The following is an 18,273-nucleotide window of genomic DNA, read 5'->3' on the forward strand; positions in this document are numbered from 1 at the left end:
TGATTCAAGAGCTATTCTGGGGCCCAGATACAGACACATGCATGTATCGTTCTATTAATTGGGACAATCACGGAAATAAAACACCGAAACCAGAACTTGGAGTTTGTGTGATACGTCCGCAATTGGGCAATAATATACGTTATAATCTGTATAGTGTATTTATTATGACGTATGCCGTCTAGCTACATTTACCGAATACCACAACGTACGCACGGGCATTAATCATACTTCGCGCTAGTCATCTATACACCTCATTACCTATATACACAGCTCTTTATATTTTTCTCCATAGCTAGATCTATCGCCAGCACATACGAACAAGCAAGACGATGAGTCCTATTTCACCCACAGTATATGTCGTTCGTAGCTACCAAGTCAATACCTTGAGATCTGTCCCACAACTGACGATACGGTCCTCACCAGCATGTTCATACACATCGAAACACTTCAATTTCCCCTTGTGCTTGACAGCATCTGTAAGATTTCTCCCAATCTCCTTCACCTTTCCGGTCAAGAGATTAATCAAGCGGAGCAACCCGTCGTCGCAGTTTCCGATATACACATGGTGGTAGTGCTTGTCAGTGAGACGGACGGACGGAGAGAACTTGATTGAGGGCGAGGAATACTTGTCCTGAGAGCACATCGTGTTGTAATTGTGGATGATTTCTTGGCGAGAAATATTCCCCGCGTTGGAGACTAAACTCTGGGCTTCTTTACTCACAGGCTGGGAGATGAAGGCGTCAAAGTTTTGGAGCGATACCACGATCATTCGCATGTACGGGATGTGGTTTGTGCCAACCGCAAGCAAAACGTCAGAACCAGCGCTGGTCGCGGTAATAGACATTGGGCTAAAGTCATTGACACTGAACTCAGCGTCGTTTAAGCTAATTTTATAGACCAAAGGGAGGGTTGTGTCAGCGGTGCCGGAGTAGATTTCAACAAAAGTAGAATCCATGCGGCACACGCACACCACCTGGTGGCCCTTGTGCTCCACAAACTCTAAGCACGTTGGAATAGACAAGAGTTTGTTTGAGGCGACCATCACAATGTTCAGCTCTGTGAGATTCAAGGTCCACTGGTTGACAAATCTATCCCAGCCAATTGAGGCTAACGAGTAGATAGAGCCCCGAAGCGGGATTACTTTGAAATCAATCACCAACCGTTGATGCAATTGTTGCTCAAGCTTCAATATCGCCAGGTAACCCTGCTCTTTTTCAACTTCATACAACCTCAATATACCATCCATGCCACAGCATACAAAGCTGTTTGTCCCTGTGATCCCCTTGGCCACCTTTGTAACACATGTACTAGCCATGACGAGCAATTCTTTGTTTGTGTTCATATTGACCAACACTGTCTGCTTGTTGGCGAGGGTTAAGATCATGACCGGGAGTGATTGCGCATCGAGCACCATTTGGGTGACACTGGCACTGATAATGAGCGCCCCAAATTCCATTCGGTGCAACGGTTCGGTGTTTGAATTGTACTTGATGACGGGTTGGTGCTGGGACACACTTGTAGCCATAGCATTGGTTCCGAAGAGCTTGTAGGCTAATGGATGGAGTTTAGCCGATACCAGTAATCCAACAACATCATCAGATAACGTGGTGAACATCTTGCGGTCGTGGATAATGGACTCTAGCCGCTCAAAGGCGGGGTTTGCGGAGATCTCTTCAAAATCGAAGTCGATGTCAGTTTCAGCCTGGTAAGCCGCCAAGGTATGAAGGAGGTTCTTCTCCTTGAGGTAATGTGCCACTAATTCTTCAAGCGAAGACATATGTGATAATATATTATTAGGAAGATGCGAAGGAAAGACAATGGCAAAGTGATGGATGAGATAGATTTGTGGGGCGGGACATTGAATTTTTCAGCGATGAGCGCGAAATTTATGTATCCCTGTTAAAGTTGAGATAGATTGAATACGTAATTTTTTTGTTAACGAAATAAATACAACCTGTCCCACCTTCATTGACTTTTAATTCCCAATAATCTCGCTAGTTCTAAATTTAACACCTCGGTTGAAGCTTAAAATTTAACTCTTATGTTTAAATTATACTTTCACCATTGATTCAATTCACCATACACAAGCCTCTTTTCAGCAGCTAAGCTCTGCATTCCTACAAACAAGACACCTTTTTAACGTTTTAATATACACTATAATCACAAATCAGACAAACCTAGCGTCTTCCCCCACGGCCACCGGGGGTGGGGAAACCTCTACTAGCACCGCCTCTGCTGCTACCTCTACCACCACCTCTGCTGCTGCCCCCACGACTACCGCCCCTACCACTCTTGCCCTTGGATCGGTCTGGTGCGTTGTACTTGGCGATTTCCTCCTTAGAGATAACGATACCGTTTCTGGTGCTTCTCCCTACACTGTGAATTTTCAAGCCTCTGTCTCTGAGCTTCTGTGGCTTCTTGACCCCTTTCCCGATTCTGTCGGTGACAGACGTTGAGCCAATTCCTCTCTTTAAGTCACGGAACTCGCCTTTCTTTACTCTGGACAAGATGATTCCACCGTCCTTCGCCTCCTGCTCGTATTTTTCGATCTTGCGGATCTGCGACGTCACCATCCCCTTACGCATGTGCATCGGCATCTTCTCCAATTTGGACGGCCCACCCTCATTTTTACCGTTGCTCGCGGCCACTGTCTGCAAACGCGAGTCCAAGGTGCGCTTTCTGGCCTTCCCAATTGGCATTTCGTAGTCAATAGTTTGCATTGTCAATTCTGCACCGGAGTACTGGGGCGCACTGTTGGCCAAAATGTGCGACTCAGACAACAAACGCTGCAACGCCACGTCCTTCTCCACGTTGTCGAGTTCCTCCTTGGTCTGGGTCCGGAACTTGGCCTGTTTCTGGGCCAAGTACTCCGCCTTCACCCGTGCCATCTCCAACGACGGAATCTTTCCCATCCGGGCGAGCTTTTCGTCCTTCTTCGACATGACGGGCTGGAAGTCGAACGACGAAGCCTCGGAGAATTTCACTACTACCGGTGTGCTCTCTTCTTCCGAAGCACTCAACTCGGAGGCAAACTCACCCTCGCTGACATTGTCACTATCGTTTTCCCAGGCGGCTTCTCTTTCACCCTCCTCGGAGTCTTCGCCGACAGATTCGTCTTCCGCATCCACTCGGGATTTGTCTTCAAAGCCCATATCCTCCAAAGACCCAAACTGGGCCTCGAAGTTGCGTCTTTGGATCTCCATCGCCTTCACGTACTCATCGTCGGACATATTGTGTATACTGTAATAGAGCGGCAAGAGTGGCTTCGTAACGCTGCTGGTATGCCCCGAAAAATTTCCTGGAAAAGAAACCAAATTTTCGAGCCGCATGCAGATTACAAGCGTCGTACTATCAAAGTTGCCACTTCTTTTGTACACACTCGATAAAATGCTCAAACCGTTGGGATCCGTAGGATCTGGAAAAATTGTTTCATCGCAGCAGTTGAATCTATGCGGACTATGCCACTGCACTCTAGCCAACTACACATGTCCCAGATGCGCGGAGTTGTACTGCTCACTTAAGTGTTACAAATCCGAAGCTCACGTCGCGTGCTCTGAAAAATTCTACGAAAAGAGCGTGAAAGAGGTCATGAGAGACAAAAATGAGGGGTCAGAGAGAGACAAACAGAAGTTGGTCGGCATCATCGACAGGTTTGACCAGTCCACAGATGGGAGCTGGAAGTACGAATTACCGGAACCACTCCAGAAGCTCAGGGAGCAGGTGAAGACCGAGCTACCGGAAATAGATGACTCCGACAGACCGTTGAGTAGAGAAGAGGAGATGGAGCTTGAGAGATTGATCAATGATGCAGATACCAAGAAGTTGTACAGTCTTTTGACAGCGGAGCAGCAGAAGGAGTTTGCAAATATGCTTGCTGAGAGTAACTACGAGGTTGACTATGACTAAGTGAGGTATATGTACTTTTAGTGACTTATTATGAACTACAATAATTCCTTGAAGAGAGTTCTAGGTGGTTCATATGGTATTTACCCAGAGAAGATACCAAAAGCCAAGTTCTATCTCTCGGATTTCCCTAGGAGATAACCTGGAGCCTCCTAGGAAGTTATCGTTCGAGACATATACCTATACTGCCTCGCTGGTATAAGCTGATCTTCAACGTTGCGGAACACACGGCTACACCTACCAATCTAGATAATGATGAAAATTTCTAAATACTATACGTTACATATTTTAATATTTGAATGTCAAAGTACCAACAAATCATTATCTATCAAAATATCAGCCTCTGTAGAAATATCCATTCTGAAAGGCAGCTGCATGCCTCATTATCGCCACGCGCACACGAAAAATAAACATTGTTTACATTTTAGCCTCACCATGTACAACCCTTTCCACCCTTCCCCTCCATCTCTAACGCCACAACTATCAAATACTAATTCTCCTACGTACAATCCACTACCCATTCTACCATGTCGCACACCCCCCTTGACGAGTTTGAGCTGTTTGAGCTGTTGAAGCAGCGGCTTAGTGCGTTTACAGAGACGTTTGAGGCCCGCCTCCACATGCAGTCCACAGCGCTCTTAAACCTGAAAAACGACTACCAGTTGAGACTAAATGATTTGAAAACACAACAGACACGGCTCCTCGGCGCGATCAACAAGTTGAAGGAAGACGATGGTGTTGTACGCGCTAACTACACTCAGGACCTCGCGGACCTCAATACCTCCAGGCTTAAAATTGAAACGCTTGCCTCCAACCAGACTAAGCTCGCAGACTTGAAGCAGAAGTTGCTAGCGCAGATTAGCGAAATTAACACCTCCATCCGGGTGAAGAGCGAGATGTTGCTGAAAACGAAAACGTTTCTCAAGCAGCAGAGTTTGCAGAACCCCAACGAGTTGTACGCGTTCGAAACGGTTTTGGCAATGCGGATTGACGCGCTGGCGAATGACATAATCACGTTTGTGTGGTGGAACATTGACCCTGACAATTATATGCGCGAGGTGTCGATTGGCTTGGACTTGTCTGAAGACCAGGAGCACGCAGGCTACAAGATTAGCGAGTCATCGCCCCAGTTAGACACAGAGACGATTTCCGGCTTGGAGTCAGCATTCAACCACCACCGGGAGTTGAGTTTGTTTTTGGCAAAGGCTCGAGGAGTGTTGAAAGGGAAGTTATTAGAGTAGAAAGTCACTTGGACTGCGTGTTGCTACAAACTTGAAACTGTCATACCAAGGTTTAAAACCCAGTCCGACGTCTGGGGATTCAAGTTTGTAGCAACTTCTTGAAAAGGTTATATCTTTGCTCCAAACCCCTGTGTGATGAAACATTAGAATTAATATGCTTGTTGTCCCGGGGAGTATTAGCACTTGTAACGGATTATATGTCAAATAATATCGGATTTTTTTTTTCTAAATAGTAACTAAGCTGCCTTGAGAAGTTCCCAGTGGTTACGCCAACTCGCAATTCAGCTTCACTACAAGCAGATATGTACAAACCTATATACAAGGGTCAGGCTCCAGTACTGGCCCGTCTAATACCCGATGAAAACCCAAATGAGGCTTCCCTCAGCATGCTTAAACTCCGCCAACCTTCGCCATCAACTCACTCTCCTCCAAGTGGGCCTGTAACCGTCTAATGGCCCAGTTCTTACCGATAAACTTGATATCCGGGTCACTGGCACCCTCACTAAGGGTGAAGCGTTTCCAGAATTCCGGCGATCCCAACCGCGGGTCTTCCGGCTTGAAGTAGCCGAGTGAGGCGCGCACCCCCGCAACATGTGCTCTGACGTCGGCCATCACCTGCGATCTGAGGCCCTGAACGACACTACCAACCTTCAAGTAGGTGGATAAGTCGCGCGGGTTTTCACGGTCATACTTTTCTTGGCACAAACGTCGCCACTCGGCTCTGTACTTCTCGATGACCTTGTCGTCGATAGGGTCGCCAATCGTGATTCTGATCTCGGCCCCACGATTAGGGAAAATGCGGTCGATCCAGTGCTCTGGAGCCGGTGTGTTTTCGTCCTTTTCCGGTACAAGCTTCTCGAACCCGTGGGAGAAGATGGGTAATACAATTGGCGCGCGCGTCGGCTCCAAGATCATCCGCGAGACACCCCAGTGGAAGTACCGCATAGAGTTGTTGTGTGGCGGCTCCAACTGGAGGACAAACGCCTCCGGAAATACGTGGATCCACGATGGCTTGGATCTTCGGAAAGGTAAGGTGTCCGGCCGGTAGAAATGGGTCTGGGGGTCGATCACCGGAATCGGATCCAACTTTCGGATGCGCGTGTGTGCTAAAAGACGACGTAAAAGCGAGGGCGATGCAGGAGGATCAGGCACAAACTGTTCCTGGAAGGTTCCCTCCGGACACAAGAGGCGAATTCCGGCGTCGATGGAACCCTGGAATGGCCCGCAGCCAAAGCGTTCAGTGGAAAGAATCTTGCCTAGAGAGAAAAAGTAGGAGAGACCTGGAGATGTGAAACATACGTTATGGGCCGCTAATCCCCATCGTATGGTGTCAATATCCTTGAAGTACTTCAAGGGCAAACACCCCCACAAAAACGGGTCGTCGCACGTGGACATGTGGTTCATCACGGTGATCAAACCTCGATTCTCTGCCTCAGACCGCGCTAATGCGAGGTCAAGTTTGTCTAAGCCCACTACCATGGGGTTGTAGAGCAAGTTGGCGATAGCTTTGGAGCTAATAACGGCAAATAAGCACGTGGCTTGGGAGAAGTAGTTCCAGAGCTTGCTGTTTCTGGGATACTGCGAGAGGAATTCATCACCACGTTCGAGAACCGCTGGGAAAGACATGGTGACTGGCTCAGCTATTACACCCGTGCTAGGTTAGATGTGTTGGTGGAAGCAGAAACGACCACTGTTTATGCCAATCAGAGCTCATGGCTGAAACTTTTTTTTTATTTTTCATTTCTTTTTCATGACGTAGAAATCTCGATAGTATCGTAAAGTATATATGTCACGTGACAGGCGGCCCATGACCTCCGGGGCTGTTGGGTATAGTCGTGGGAATGGCGAGGTGACACATTTGGTTGTGTCGATAGTCGTTTGGTTAGGGTCCAAACACGAGCCAGTGAGAAACGTGGGCCTACCCCCCTTGCAATTATACTAAACGTGCGAATTCAAGATTCCGAGGGATACGGACAACCTGAGCTGAGCACGTTTCTCATCTAAGTTGCTTCGTTAATTTCGCAAACTCCGGAGTTGCCCCACATTCCCACAACGTGTACGTAAGAATCCACCATTGTGGTCTGGGTACCAGGAGATATGCATGTCAGGTTTGAGGACTCGGCCCATTTACCTCGTATAGCTGTGTGTAAGGCGTTTAAGCCCAGACCAATTCCTCAAAAATTCGGTCCACGAGAATCCGAGAAACGGAAAAACGCGTATCCGCTAAGTCGTCTAGTGGCAGATCTGAGATGCACATGCGTGGACATATGTCAGAATGTAAGTGCTGACTCCAACTTTATCTCAATACGGGCTTAAGGCTTGGCTCAAGTCTTTTTCGTTCCTTAAAACAACGCTCTTCGAGTTTTAGGTGTAAAGTTTGGCTAGTTGGCACCCTTTTCACGTATTTACTGTTGCGTATAGTGCATTACTGCAGATCCCTTGTCCTTGCAGAACCCAGATCACACACCAAAGCTCAAGCCAATTAGCCTTACGCCTATTGGCTAAACCCTTCTATGGAATGCCAATCAATGAATCACCGCCTTCGCCTTTTGACCGATCGTGTTTACGCCGAACGGGTTTGTAAAGGACAGAGATACTCGCCAAGCCCTCCCCGCCATAAGGAAACACGTGGGACGGTAAAAAGCCAATGCCATACAATTGAAGTAGATATGACACTTAGGCCACGGCAGCCTCTACACATTTTTACGAGAATTTTGATTTTATACTTGGTAACGAATCGTGCTAGACGGGAAAACGAAATGCGGTAAGAGAACCGCTTAAGCGGTGAAGGTCAAAGAGGCACCCAACTTGTGGACTGGCTCAGCCAACTTCAAGGCGTTGAAGGACGAACCCAAGCCCAAGGTGACACCTGGTCTTAAGGCCTGGGAGTAGGAAACGGCAGCGACACCAGAATCGGCGAACTTGGCCTTCACGAAGGCAGACTTGTCCAACTTGTACTTCGCAGCGAACTCGACATTTGGAGTACCCTGCTTGACAGAGTCCCAGGTGGCCTTAGCACCGGCTTCAACCAATGGGGAGACCTTGTGGTAGTAGGCGGCAGAAAAGACGGACAAGTTGTTGAAGGCAATGGCGGAGACGGTGTAGTCGAACTTGGAGTAAGCAACACCGAGGGAGTATCTGTCAACCTTGGCGGAGGCAATGTCATAGCCCAATTCACCACCAACGGTGAAGCCTTCCTGGCCAACGGAAATGTCCGCAAGGGCCTTTGGCTTGATCAAGTCGAAGAAAGCTCTACCGTGGACGTTGGATTGCTTGAAGAACAAGTTCAACTTGGCGTTTCTGGCACCGTTTGGAATGACAGAAGTGATCAACTCACCCTTGAGGCCTGGAGCCAAAAGCTCAGCCAATTCCAACTTGGTGTCCAAGACGTTGGCGTTGTTCCAACCCTGGGTCAAGGTGAAGCCGGAGGCCTTGTCGGAGAACTTGGCTTCGATGTTGGCGGCAATGGATTCATCCTTCAAGGTCTTACCCTTGGCAGTGAAGGCAACACCGTTTGGAGTAACGGTCTTGACTTCAACAGCGGCGGTGGACAAGTGGAAGAAGTCCTTGTTCAACAAGTCATTGGCTGGCTTGGCGATGTCGGAGTAGGCTGGAGGTGGGGTTCTCAAGGCTGGGGCTGGAACGACTATGATTTGTGGTTGGGCGGACATTGTGTGTGTAAACTGGTTAACAATTGAGGAAGAAAAAAAAGAAAAAAGGTGGACGAAGAACGGCGAAAAGGAGCAACGTGCGCGTTTATATTTACAAGCCGAGCGGGAAGCAATTCTGCGAGAAACGGTTCATCCAGTGCGCCACTGGCTGCCGAACACTGTGGAAGAAATGACCCCGGGGTGGCGCCGCAGCCCAACATTAATTGAGCAGGCACGTGTAGCACGTGCAAAACGCGTGATATCTGACCGATCGGAGATGTACGTCCTGGCAGATGACGTGACGTACTAAAGTTTGGCAGTAAGTGCACAAGGTTTGAGATCAGGACATGGTCACTGAGATATATCAAAGCCTAACTGAGATACTGAGTCACGCCAGGTTTGTTTTGAGTGTGCGAGGCATATGGCTTGGGATTATTCCGGCATTAATCTGTGAAGAAGAAAGCTGGAGGTTTTAGCAACAATCAAAGGTCGTTGCTAGGCAGAGCACCAGTACCGTGTCGGATATTATTTGGCACTGTGGGGGAAGTGGCACAGGGTTCTCGGGCATAAACGGCAGATATGTGTGTGTGTGTGCCGGGGTATTGCAACAACGAGGCTAGTTGTTGTTGATTCCATGGAGCTGTTAAATCGTTCTCCGAGTGATTGGAACAGCCATTAGAAGCCATTGATGGGTTCCTAGCATGATTAATATTGACTTGACACTACAGCTTGCGAAAGGGCGACTAGGGGTGGCCTGTGCCACAGTTAACGGGGGTCTATAATCCTTACTTTAGCGGTAACGATAAAGGTGGAGCCTTCATAATTCCCAATGAGGGGTAGAAATGCTACTAATTCATTAGGGTAAGTTAATATTATTGCCAAAAGTTTTAGTAGTAACCATTACTTAACGCGTTGGTCAGATAGCCCAACTAGCCATTGGTTTTACGACATAGAGCCATACTTCAAGGCTGCATTCGGATATCAACGACTTTCTCTTTTATGGTACTCTGTGCATATAATTTATACAGGGAATTTCAGGATTCGTGTAACCTTTAGTGCACCGAGACTGGGATCAGGAATCACAGCTTGTGAATCCTCCACTCTGCTACGTAGACTTTGCTTTTAGAACATTACTCCTTCCCGTAAGATTTGGGCGGAGGAATCATCGTAAAGAAGCGACAACCACTTTTATACAACATCAAGTTAAAATAACACTGACCCCAATGGTTCCTTCGGTCTTTCTGACATATCCCACCAGAACAGTTTCTCAATAGTGGTGACTTGCACACAGCAGACTCAGATTATTCAAGCAAGAGCGTGCGACTGTCAACAGAGATTCTAGCGTCGCTTTGTACTTCCTCCTGGATAGATACCAAAGCGGAGCCACCCAGCGAGGCACGCACTCCAGAGGAGCTTCCTTCCGCTTGTGGTTGGTCCGAAACCGTCTGGTATCTCCCCTCAGTAGCCGTACGTTCAAGTGAGTACTTCCTGTAGACCACTCCAACGATCACTAACCAGTATACGATGTACCCCGATACGCTCCCATATGTCGCACTATTGGTCCACCCAAAAATAGCAGTGAACATCATCCATCCGCCGTCAATCTCACCGTTACAACAGTTTACGTGCCACACCGAGTTTGTGATGTCATACGAGCCAGGACCCGAACCCACCTCACTCATATCCTGACCGTTGCACAAATTAATGTAGCGCTGCAACTCGAACTGCCAGATGCCCTTGCTGAACAACCCGGCTGCCACCAAATAGAGAAGACACGTGGAGGAGACGAGAAAGTATTTCAAATGAACGGTGGTCCCAAACTTGTAGATCACCACACCGATCGATAAACCAAGAAGTAAGGCTAGTAAAAAGGATAACGGTAAGGTGGTGAGGGGATCAGACATTCCAACCCCTCCCACAAACACTACCGCTTCAAGCCCTTCACGCAAGGTGGTGATGAAAGGAAGAATGAACATGGTGTGCCTTTTGGCCCAGGAGATCTGATTCTCGTCAAATAGCCACTGGGGATTCACCGATGAGCGGAGCTTGTGTTCCCACTTTCCCTTCCACCGCTCGACACGTAACATACCAAAGCCCATGACACTGATGATGATGGCCGCAATAATGGAAAAGATCCCTTCCCAGTAATGCTCAGTTAAGGACCAGTAATCAACAGAGACTCTGTAGAAGAGGTAAATGATAAGTGCCCCAATCATGAAGCATACTGATAGGCCTGCAATGGCCCCTAAGATGATCTCAGTCTTGAACTTGGAGGCTAAACTGGATGAAGTGTTGGCAGAGAGAGGGCCAGTTTCAGACTGTTTATTAGGGATAAGAGGGTTGGTGTTTGTCGGGGTTTTAATGGCATCGGCCGTGGTTTGGAAGGACTGGTCAATGAAGGCTAGCAACACCGAGATGATGATGACCGACTCTAACGTTTCCCTGAGAATGATGAAAAAGACTTGGGCCGAAAAATATTGTTCAAATTCAAGCATTATAAAAGGTGAAATCTCCTAACTTGGAATAATTTGCTCAAGATAAGACTTAGATCAACGGATAACTTTGAGGTTTAGAAAGGCAGACTCTGAACGTTTGTGGAGAAATCCTGCAAGTATGTGCTATATATACCACAGCATTAGTCATCTTTGATCCGTAGTATATTTAATACTTCTTGAATTCTTTGCCGTTGCCACTGCGAAATTGCTTCCGCGTAGTCGTGCGGGTTCATGTAATAGATGTGTACAGACTCGTGGGGGCTGTAGTGACATCTCGGACATAAGTGTTTTGTACCCGCGCACATATCGGAGATTACCGCCAGGTAAGAGCGGAGTCTCAAATCGTACCGGATGTCAGTCCAAAAAAGTAATACTGGATATCCCTTGAATATCTAGCTTTGATTTCATTTTTATTGCTTATCTTACGTCGTCATTCACATGCAGTATTTTCGACTTGCTTCAATTCAGGATGGCCTAAGATTATCCACATTTCACCGCATCACTAGCGTGCAGCTTTCTTGGCTGCAATCGTAATACGAGCCGCCTAACTAGGACCGTTGCAACCCCGCGTTTTCCATATTGCACGAGTCTTATTTCCAGCATACGAGTCGCGCTATCTCCGGCTAGGAACTATACGATGGCAAGTAGGGTATATACCGTAGACGGATGTTAGGGGGGGGAGGTTTTTTTTTCTTTTAATAATTCTGTTCAAGGGAATATATGGCCCTGCGGTTATCTGGTACTTTAGGAGAGTATAGCCGTAGCCGCCAGAACGGGTGCTTTCCAATTAATCTTGGAGGCACAACACCATGAATGTTGTAGGTGGAAGGTACGGGCCTTTTTGCGTTCCAGTCTTGATTGAGTTGTGCTTCAACCACGCATTTTTTTTACCCTACTCTATCGATATTAGGTATTTTCCTGGACATACCCTCTGCCTTTTAATTTCTAATACATTAGCCATATGCCAACCCCGGACAGAATCAACCTGCTGCTCGATTTGGCCATTGTAAGTTATACTCCCTGGAGTTTCGCAGACGTCTCTTAGACACATACTAATACACTTTCGAGGCAATATCACTTATTAGAACCAGAAATACATTACATGGCAACAGGTATTCCTTGGACGGTACGTTATTTATCACGAGAACTTCTAGTATTGAATGGAACTAACAATACTAGCCTTCGTGGGCGAAATTTACAAAGAGCTAAAAAAGTCCACGGCCCCACTACCAAAGAAATCCTTAATCGTAACGCTTAGCTTCACACCAAAGAAAACCCAGATAGCTCTTCCAGCCTACGTAATCCAGTCTCTCCAAGAAATAAAGATTAGTGTAGACGATGTCTCTACTATCCATCAGTTTGACATAGAAAAGGTGAAACCCCACTTGAAATCCCTCACTCCTCTGTGCCTCGCTGGTTTAGTGAGAGTTTTTAACTACGTTGGAAAGCTTCTGTCCCATAAACGTTTGTCCTCCAGTAGCCATGGAAAGTATGATGCCATTTTGCTGCACCGAATAGAGATCGCAAGGTGTATTCTCAAGGTTTTCAAAAACCTTCCAAAGGAATCCTTGTTGGAAGATCAGTCATGCAGAGAGTTGGAATTATCCCCCATCCGGTTGGAACTCCAAGAACTTATCCTAAATCCGTTCAGAGGAAATCGCGACCTCTCCAAAGTTACAACCAAGAAGCTCCAATATTCCATTAACTTGTACGCAGTAATTATGGAGAGACTACTCTTGGATGAGCGACAAAACGAAGAGATCCTCACCAAGGAAGTTTGCGAGATCAGTACCAGGCTTGAAATGTTACTCCACACAGAGATCGAAAAGACAAGTGATGTACAGGCTCCTTTTTTGCACAATACTTACGCCAAGAACGTGTTTTACTCCACTTTTGAACAACGTGCAAGATCGTTAAGAAACGAGCGACTGAAATTTGTGAATATGAACTTTGAATATGATGTGTCGATGCTGAAAGGTGCTAGTACTGCTTGTTCCACTAAGATCCCCTCAGAGATGGGATATTCGGTTATCTATTACCATTTACATTTACTACTAGCCATGATGAAGATCTACAGGAGGTGCGTTTATCCGGTCAATTGTCGATTGAATCCAAAGGCGAGCTCTGCAAACGCCAGAAGAATCAAAATGTCAAGAATGAATATGCTAAGCGTGCTAATTGTGTATGCGAACGAGGAGTTACTTGAAGTTTACCAGAAAATTGACTGGGGCGATGTATGAAGAATGTGGTTTCTAGGATGGTGGTGTGGCCATATTCAAGTCTTTAGAGTATATTTCTACCAGTAAAGGCGTTAAAGGCTTGAAAACATCTGAGTTCTCTAGAACTAACCTTTGGAGGGAAATACCATAGATACCCGACATAGTATGTGAAAGCTCCCTAACACAATTCGTCCGAGTTAGGACTAATATGCTGTTTTACTAACCTTTCGCTATCAATCATCCTTATTCTGTACTACCTAATTTCGGATCCTGTAGATTTCACCTATACTAGCCATAATACCATACGCCTTAAATTTCGCCGTTTCCAGTTCACAATCTTTGGATATCAATCACGTTGCATCAAAATTCAATAAACAAGTATATTTATACCTGCCCTTAATCCCATACAGGGTACAGCACTATCGATTATCGGTGCATTCAAACATTCGCCCCCGCGCTATGTGCGCGACACTGGCTTATATCAAATTGGCAACATCTTGCTCTCGCACCGGCCTGAAGTAGTCATGCTGCATGGCCTCCTTGGCGGTCAACCGGTCCATATGGTCATACCGCAAGACCTTATCCAAAAAGTCCAAGACGTCGTCGCTCACCAAATGCTGATTCTTCTCGTCGACAAAGCGCTTCCAGGGTCTTCTGGCATGCACTCCAATTAACCCGTCATACTCCAGGGGAAGTGTAATGTTGTACTTGTCCAAATACGCGTCCAAGCCGTCAGTTCCCAACACACAGGCGATCTTGATAAGTTGGTCAGGGTTAGACTTACCGTAAAAGAACGGCTCCTTCAAGAACACCATGGATGCAAGCATTGCACCTAGCGACCACATGTCGAGTGAGTAGTCGTAATAGCGGTAGCCCACGAGCAACTCGGGGCCTTTGAAGTAGCGCGACGCAACACGTACGTTGTAGTCCATCTTGGGATGGTAGTACTCGGCCAAGCCCCAGTCGATGAGCTTCAACACACGATTCGGGTGGTCAATCATCACGTTGTGCGGCTTGACGTCACGATGCATGATGCCCTGCGAGTGCGCAAAGTCGAGTGCTTTGAGCAACTCGTACATATAAAAGCGGATGTCAAAGTCGGTGAAGGTGGGGTATAAGGTGCGAAAGTCGGTGTTGTTGACGTACTCGAACACAAGTGCACGAGTATTGGACTGCGGATCGCGCACAGTGTCGAGGATCTCGATGACATTCGCGTCCTGCCCCGAAATGTTGCGCAAGATGGAGATCTCGCGTTTAATCCTACTCTTCTTGATCGGCTTCAACACCTTGATCACGCATTTGCGCTGGTCTTTGGACGTCACGTCCGTGCCGAGAAACACGTCCGAGTACTTGCCACGCCCGATCTTCGAGATGAGCTGGTAGCTGTCCTGAGGCCACCACTTGAGCATGTTGTTTTCGTAGTCCCAGTAGCTCTTGGGGTGGTGGGAAAGCGCGTCCGCGTAGACTCGTGACTGGGTGATGACTACGGAGCTGGCAACGGACATGAACAACAAAAACGAAAGGAAAAGGGAACTAAGAATGGTGACTGGCTGAAGGAAAACCATAGCTCGATGTCAAGTGTAAGCGGGCTGCGCGATGAAAATAGACGGCTGCATGAAGCATCAGAAGAAAAGTTTGTACAGGTGGGGGTGGTTTGACTAAAATACCATTCGCCTGCATATGTGGCCAGCGTGGCTTTGCTGCGTCACCAGGCATAAGGCTTGGGGATCGACAGAAATGGACTAATAGATTTAACATGATAGGAAACCAATCGGCGGTTTATTTTAATTATTACATTGTATGCAAATAGTTGATAATTAGAGTTATAAGTCATACCACCCTTCAAATCTGAAACCGAAGTTCATGCGAATGCCAGTACCATGGAAGATGAGTGCCCCCAATATATTACGTTGGCCATTCTCGCTAAAAATCTTGAAGGGTAAAAATTCTCCTGGAAAATGGAATTGGCAGCATTTTCGCCGAAAATATGAAACCTTTATTTTTTTTTTCCTTTCATTAGAACTATAGGAAATGCAGTTATCGCTCGAACAATAGGATCAGCTAACTGTGTAGCACAATATTTAGGAAATTTTGTGGAGCACGTTTTCCCGTGATTTGTTGCTTCATGAACTATGAGACAAGATTTCCGCTGTGCGACCCTTAACGGATTCCAAAATGATCCTTGAACATTTTTTGATTTCGGCGACCGGAAACCTTTTATAGCCGTGCCTATAATCAAGGTATATGCCGTTGTCCGAATTGGTCGCCAATAAACGCAGTTATACCATTTATTATACTGATTTTACACCATAACATACATACAGATAGACCAATTAATAATTACATTAGTAATCAAGAGATTATCCCAATTATTTCGGGTAGGAATCGTATATCCTATTCTAACAGTAATGTACCACTGAAAGGCCGGCTAAGCCGCACGCCTGGACCACCAATGTGACACGTGCACGTGAGCGGTCGTGCTCAAACCCGCCTTATCACCAGCTGAGACTCACCAAAGCGGCTATTAAAAAAAGCTGACTAAAACACGAAGGTGGTTTTGGTCACCAACATCGTCCCAGTTGCTATCTTGTTGTTACCAATACAAAGCTTTGGCCACTGTTTCTATATCAACACTTTGTTTTGAGACCGTGCGGTTCCGTTTGTCATCAGTCATTCAAGATTAACAGTCCAAACAAAGCTTGCCGAATTCACACAAAGGCCGCCATTGAATCATTTCTTCAACTACATTTGAACACTCGAGCAACAATTGATCACCTGATCCTGTACCTCGATTGAGCTGCCCAGCGTCCCAACTAGGTTTGAACAACGCCATCACGAACCACACACTAAACCTGATGACCGATACCCAACTCGCTCCGCTTGAGGGTTCTCCGCTTAAGGATTCGGCAGATCTTGCTTCGCTCGTGGAGAGCCTTACACAAAAGCTAGAGCGCTCGACAGCGCTGGAAGCCGCCTTACAGACCTCTCTCACAGAGTACAAACAACAGCTCACAGTGGCAATGGGCGCGGACGCAACCACCCATCTCACTGCTGAAATTGCGCAGTTGAACATACAGCTCGCAAAGGAGCGACAGTTGCGTCATACGGCTGACACTGAGTGTAACGGATTGCGCAAGGAGATTCAGGATCTCAGCGAGTCGCTCTTCAGCGAGGCCAACGCGATGGTCTCGGACGCGCGGCGTGAGGCGTACGACTACCAGGTGCGCAACACGCGCTTGACGCAAGACATGGATAATAAGAAGGACTACATTGAGATGCTCGAGTCGCAGCTATCGGACTTGAAGGATACATTCCGGCGTATGGAGGATGAGTCGATCCTGAACCTCTCGGGGTCCAACGTGCATCTTGCACTGGTATCGCGGCTCTCGGTGGCAGAGGAGGACGAGCCGCGGCCTGAGACACGGCCCGAGGGCCCGTCAAACCGGAATTCTGTCATGTCGATTCGCAACGTCCAGGACGATGACGCGCACAAAGCCACGCACCATACCGCGATATACGCACCGTTACTCCGTGGCGTTCGCTTTGATCTCCCCGGCTATGACGACTTCAAGTGGTTCGTTACAATGATTTCTGATCCTGGCTTTGTGTATGAGCTCTCCGGCTTGAATACGTCCATCTACTTCAACCGCATTTACAAGCAGGATGTGGAGGCCACGTTGAACCTTGCGGCGGCGCCGAAGGTGTCGTTCTTCACGCGCAAGACGTTCATCAAGCACCTTGCGGATGGTAACGTTATCATCGAGCCCATCTCCGGTATCAATGAGACCTACCGCCACAACTTTTCCAAGAAAAGCACCATCGCCGAGGCTGATACCGAGTACGTCACCACCAACATGTACCTGTACCCCAAGGATTCGCCGCCCATTGCCACCAAGGAGCACTGTGCCTTCTGCGGTGAGTCACGCAACGACGTTTTGGAGCACTCGCGCTTGTACTACCTCCGTATTGTCCCCCAGAAGACTGAGGAGACCTACCCGATGTGTCAATACTGCCTCGGGCGTATCCGCGCAGTGTGCGAGTTCTTCTCGACCGTGCGCCTGATCTCCAAGGGTGTAGTGGTGAGCTTCCGTAACAAGGACGATGTCGAGAACAGCTACCGCAAGTGCTACGTGATGTTGTTGAAGCTCCGCGCCAAGATGCTCTGGGCGAGGGCTGGTATCTGGGATAACGGCGAGAATGTCATTCTGCTCAGCGATGAGGACTTGATGACACACTTGCGGAGGTTGTATCCGAAGCCATAGGAGGGAATAGTGGCTAACATGGCATTTATACGCGAAAGATGTAGCTTAAATAGATACGCTTGCTTTGCTGAAGTAATTAATGTCTGGGAGTTATTCTCATTGCTCACCCAGCTGAATTATGCCTGTTTCACATTACTTGTATTCTTGATGGAACACAAACTGAGGGGCTTGGTTTAGGTTGGATGGCGATTAGGGGCTAGTAAAGTAATATCCCTAGAAGTGGTATTCCTCGTAAACATTGGAAACCAGCCGAGGACCGGTGAGGACACGGACGTGTGACCGGCAAGCTTTCCGTCAGCTTTATTGACAAGACATTTACAGCACCCAACTTGATGGATTACGAGTCTTTGGGTCTTTTCACGCCAAAACAGGGTATACTAGTAAAAAGTATACCATCCAAGTCTTTGATTAAATGGGCGAAGAGTTATATGCAGGCACTCTGGCACGTTCTCATAGCGCCATAAATGGTCCAACACTCGGATATCGATATTAAATACACACCA

General features: G+C 47.3%; 11 protein-coding genes across 11 annotated transcripts; 5 read left to right on the top strand and 6 right to left on the bottom strand.

The window, feature by feature from the left end:
• Positions 1-147: 147 nt before the first annotated feature.
• On the bottom strand, positions 148-1,910 carry BABINDRAFT_161690 (uncharacterized protein). The gene has a single exon (XM_019128951.1). The coding sequence runs from the start codon at positions 1,775-1,777 to the stop codon at positions 368-370; it is 1,410 nt and encodes a 469-aa protein (XP_018985377.1). The 5' UTR covers positions 1,778-1,910; the 3' UTR covers positions 148-367.
• Positions 1,911-2,059: 149 nt separating this feature from the next.
• Positions 2,060-3,256, bottom strand: BABINDRAFT_161691 (uncharacterized protein). Its single transcript, XM_019128952.1, has one exon. It carries the CDS (start codon positions 3,228-3,230, stop codon positions 2,178-2,180), a length of 1,053 nt encoding a protein of 350 aa, XP_018985378.1. The 5' UTR covers positions 3,231-3,256; the 3' UTR covers positions 2,060-2,177.
• A 34-nt stretch (positions 3,257-3,290) lies between these two features.
• BABINDRAFT_161692 (zinc finger HIT domain-containing protein) lies at positions 3,291-4,218 on the top strand. The gene has a single exon (XM_019128953.1). It carries the CDS (start codon positions 3,388-3,390, stop codon positions 3,904-3,906), a length of 519 nt encoding a protein of 172 aa, XP_018985379.1. The 5' UTR covers positions 3,291-3,387; the 3' UTR covers positions 3,907-4,218.
• A 139-nt stretch (positions 4,219-4,357) lies between these two features.
• Positions 4,358-5,359, top strand: BABINDRAFT_161693 (uncharacterized protein). Its single transcript, XM_019128954.1, has one exon. It carries the CDS (start codon positions 4,431-4,433, stop codon positions 5,142-5,144), a length of 714 nt encoding a protein of 237 aa, XP_018985380.1. The 5' UTR covers positions 4,358-4,430; the 3' UTR covers positions 5,145-5,359.
• A 175-nt stretch (positions 5,360-5,534) lies between these two features.
• On the bottom strand, positions 5,535-6,770 carry TAZ1 (lysophosphatidylcholine acyltransferase; the record flags this gene model as incomplete). Its single annotated transcript, XM_019130822.1, has 1 exon — positions 5,535-6,770. One exon carries the CDS (start codon positions 6,768-6,770, stop codon positions 5,535-5,537), a length of 1,236 nt encoding a protein of 411 aa, XP_018985381.1.
• Positions 6,771-7,559: 789 nt separating this feature from the next.
• Positions 7,560-8,327, top strand: BABINDRAFT_139269 (uncharacterized protein). The gene is made up of 2 exons (XM_019127123.1): positions 7,560-7,943; positions 8,250-8,327. Exon 1 carries the CDS (start codon positions 7,658-7,660, stop codon positions 7,910-7,912), a length of 255 nt encoding a protein of 84 aa, XP_018985382.1. The 5' UTR covers positions 7,560-7,657; the 3' UTR covers positions 7,913-7,943; positions 8,250-8,327.
• Positions 7,922-8,815, bottom strand: POR1 (porin; the record flags this gene model as incomplete). The annotated part of the gene is made up of 1 exon (XM_019130491.1): positions 7,922-8,815. The coding sequence occupies one exon, from the start codon at positions 8,813-8,815 to the stop codon at positions 7,922-7,924; it is 894 nt and encodes a 297-aa protein (XP_018985383.1).
• Positions 8,816-10,095: 1,280 nt separating this feature from the next.
• Positions 10,096-11,289, bottom strand: BABINDRAFT_8231 (uncharacterized protein; the record flags this gene model as incomplete). The annotated part of the gene is made up of 1 exon (XM_019132760.1): positions 10,096-11,289. One exon carries the CDS (start codon positions 11,287-11,289, stop codon positions 10,096-10,098), a length of 1,194 nt encoding a protein of 397 aa, XP_018985384.1.
• An 809-nt stretch (positions 11,290-12,098) lies between these two features.
• On the top strand, positions 12,099-13,529 carry BABINDRAFT_167150 (uncharacterized protein; the record flags this gene model as incomplete). Its single annotated transcript, XM_019130492.1, has 4 exons — positions 12,099-12,118; positions 12,247-12,295; positions 12,358-12,415; positions 12,469-13,529. 4 exons carry the CDS (start codon positions 12,099-12,101, stop codon positions 13,527-13,529), a joined length of 1,188 nt encoding a protein of 395 aa, XP_018985385.1.
• Positions 13,530-13,984: 455 nt separating this feature from the next.
• Positions 13,985-15,013, bottom strand: BABINDRAFT_171571 (casein kinase II subunit alpha/alpha'; the record flags this gene model as incomplete). The annotated part of the gene is made up of 1 exon (XM_019130823.1): positions 13,985-15,013. The coding sequence occupies one exon, from the start codon at positions 15,011-15,013 to the stop codon at positions 13,985-13,987; it is 1,029 nt and encodes a 342-aa protein (XP_018985386.1).
• A 1,046-nt stretch (positions 15,014-16,059) lies between these two features.
• On the top strand, positions 16,060-17,959 carry SEC2 (guanine nucleotide exchange factor). The gene has a single exon (XM_019128955.1). It carries the CDS (start codon positions 16,364-16,366, stop codon positions 17,768-17,770), a length of 1,407 nt encoding a protein of 468 aa, XP_018985387.1. The 5' UTR covers positions 16,060-16,363; the 3' UTR covers positions 17,771-17,959.
• Positions 17,960-18,273: the final 314 nt, after the last annotated feature.

The sequence above is a fragment of the Babjeviella inositovora genome (genome assembly GCF_001661335.1).
Source record: "Babjeviella inositovora NRRL Y-12698 unplaced genomic scaffold BABINscaffold_6, whole genome shotgun sequence".
Classification (NCBI taxonomy): domain Eukaryota; kingdom Fungi; phylum Ascomycota; class Pichiomycetes; order Serinales; genus Babjeviella; species Babjeviella inositovora.

Coding starts and splice junctions, on each gene's coding strand:
- BABINDRAFT_161690 (XM_019128951.1), bottom strand. CDS start 1,777: ATGTCTTCGCTTGAAGAATTAGTGGCACATTACCTCAAGGAGAAGAAC.
- BABINDRAFT_161692 (XM_019128953.1), top strand. CDS start 3,388: ATGCTCAAACCGTTGGGATCCGTAGGATCTGGAAAAATTGTTTCATCG.
- BABINDRAFT_161691 (XM_019128952.1), bottom strand. CDS start 3,230: ATGTCCGACGATGAGTACGTGAAGGCGATGGAGATCCAAAGACGCAAC.
- BABINDRAFT_139269 (XM_019127123.1), top strand. CDS start 7,658: ATGGAATGCCAATCAATGAATCACCGCCTTCGCCTTTTGACCGATCGT.
- SEC2 (XM_019128955.1), top strand. CDS start 16,364: ATGACCGATACCCAACTCGCTCCGCTTGAGGGTTCTCCGCTTAAGGAT.
- BABINDRAFT_161693 (XM_019128954.1), top strand. CDS start 4,431: ATGTCGCACACCCCCCTTGACGAGTTTGAGCTGTTTGAGCTGTTGAAG.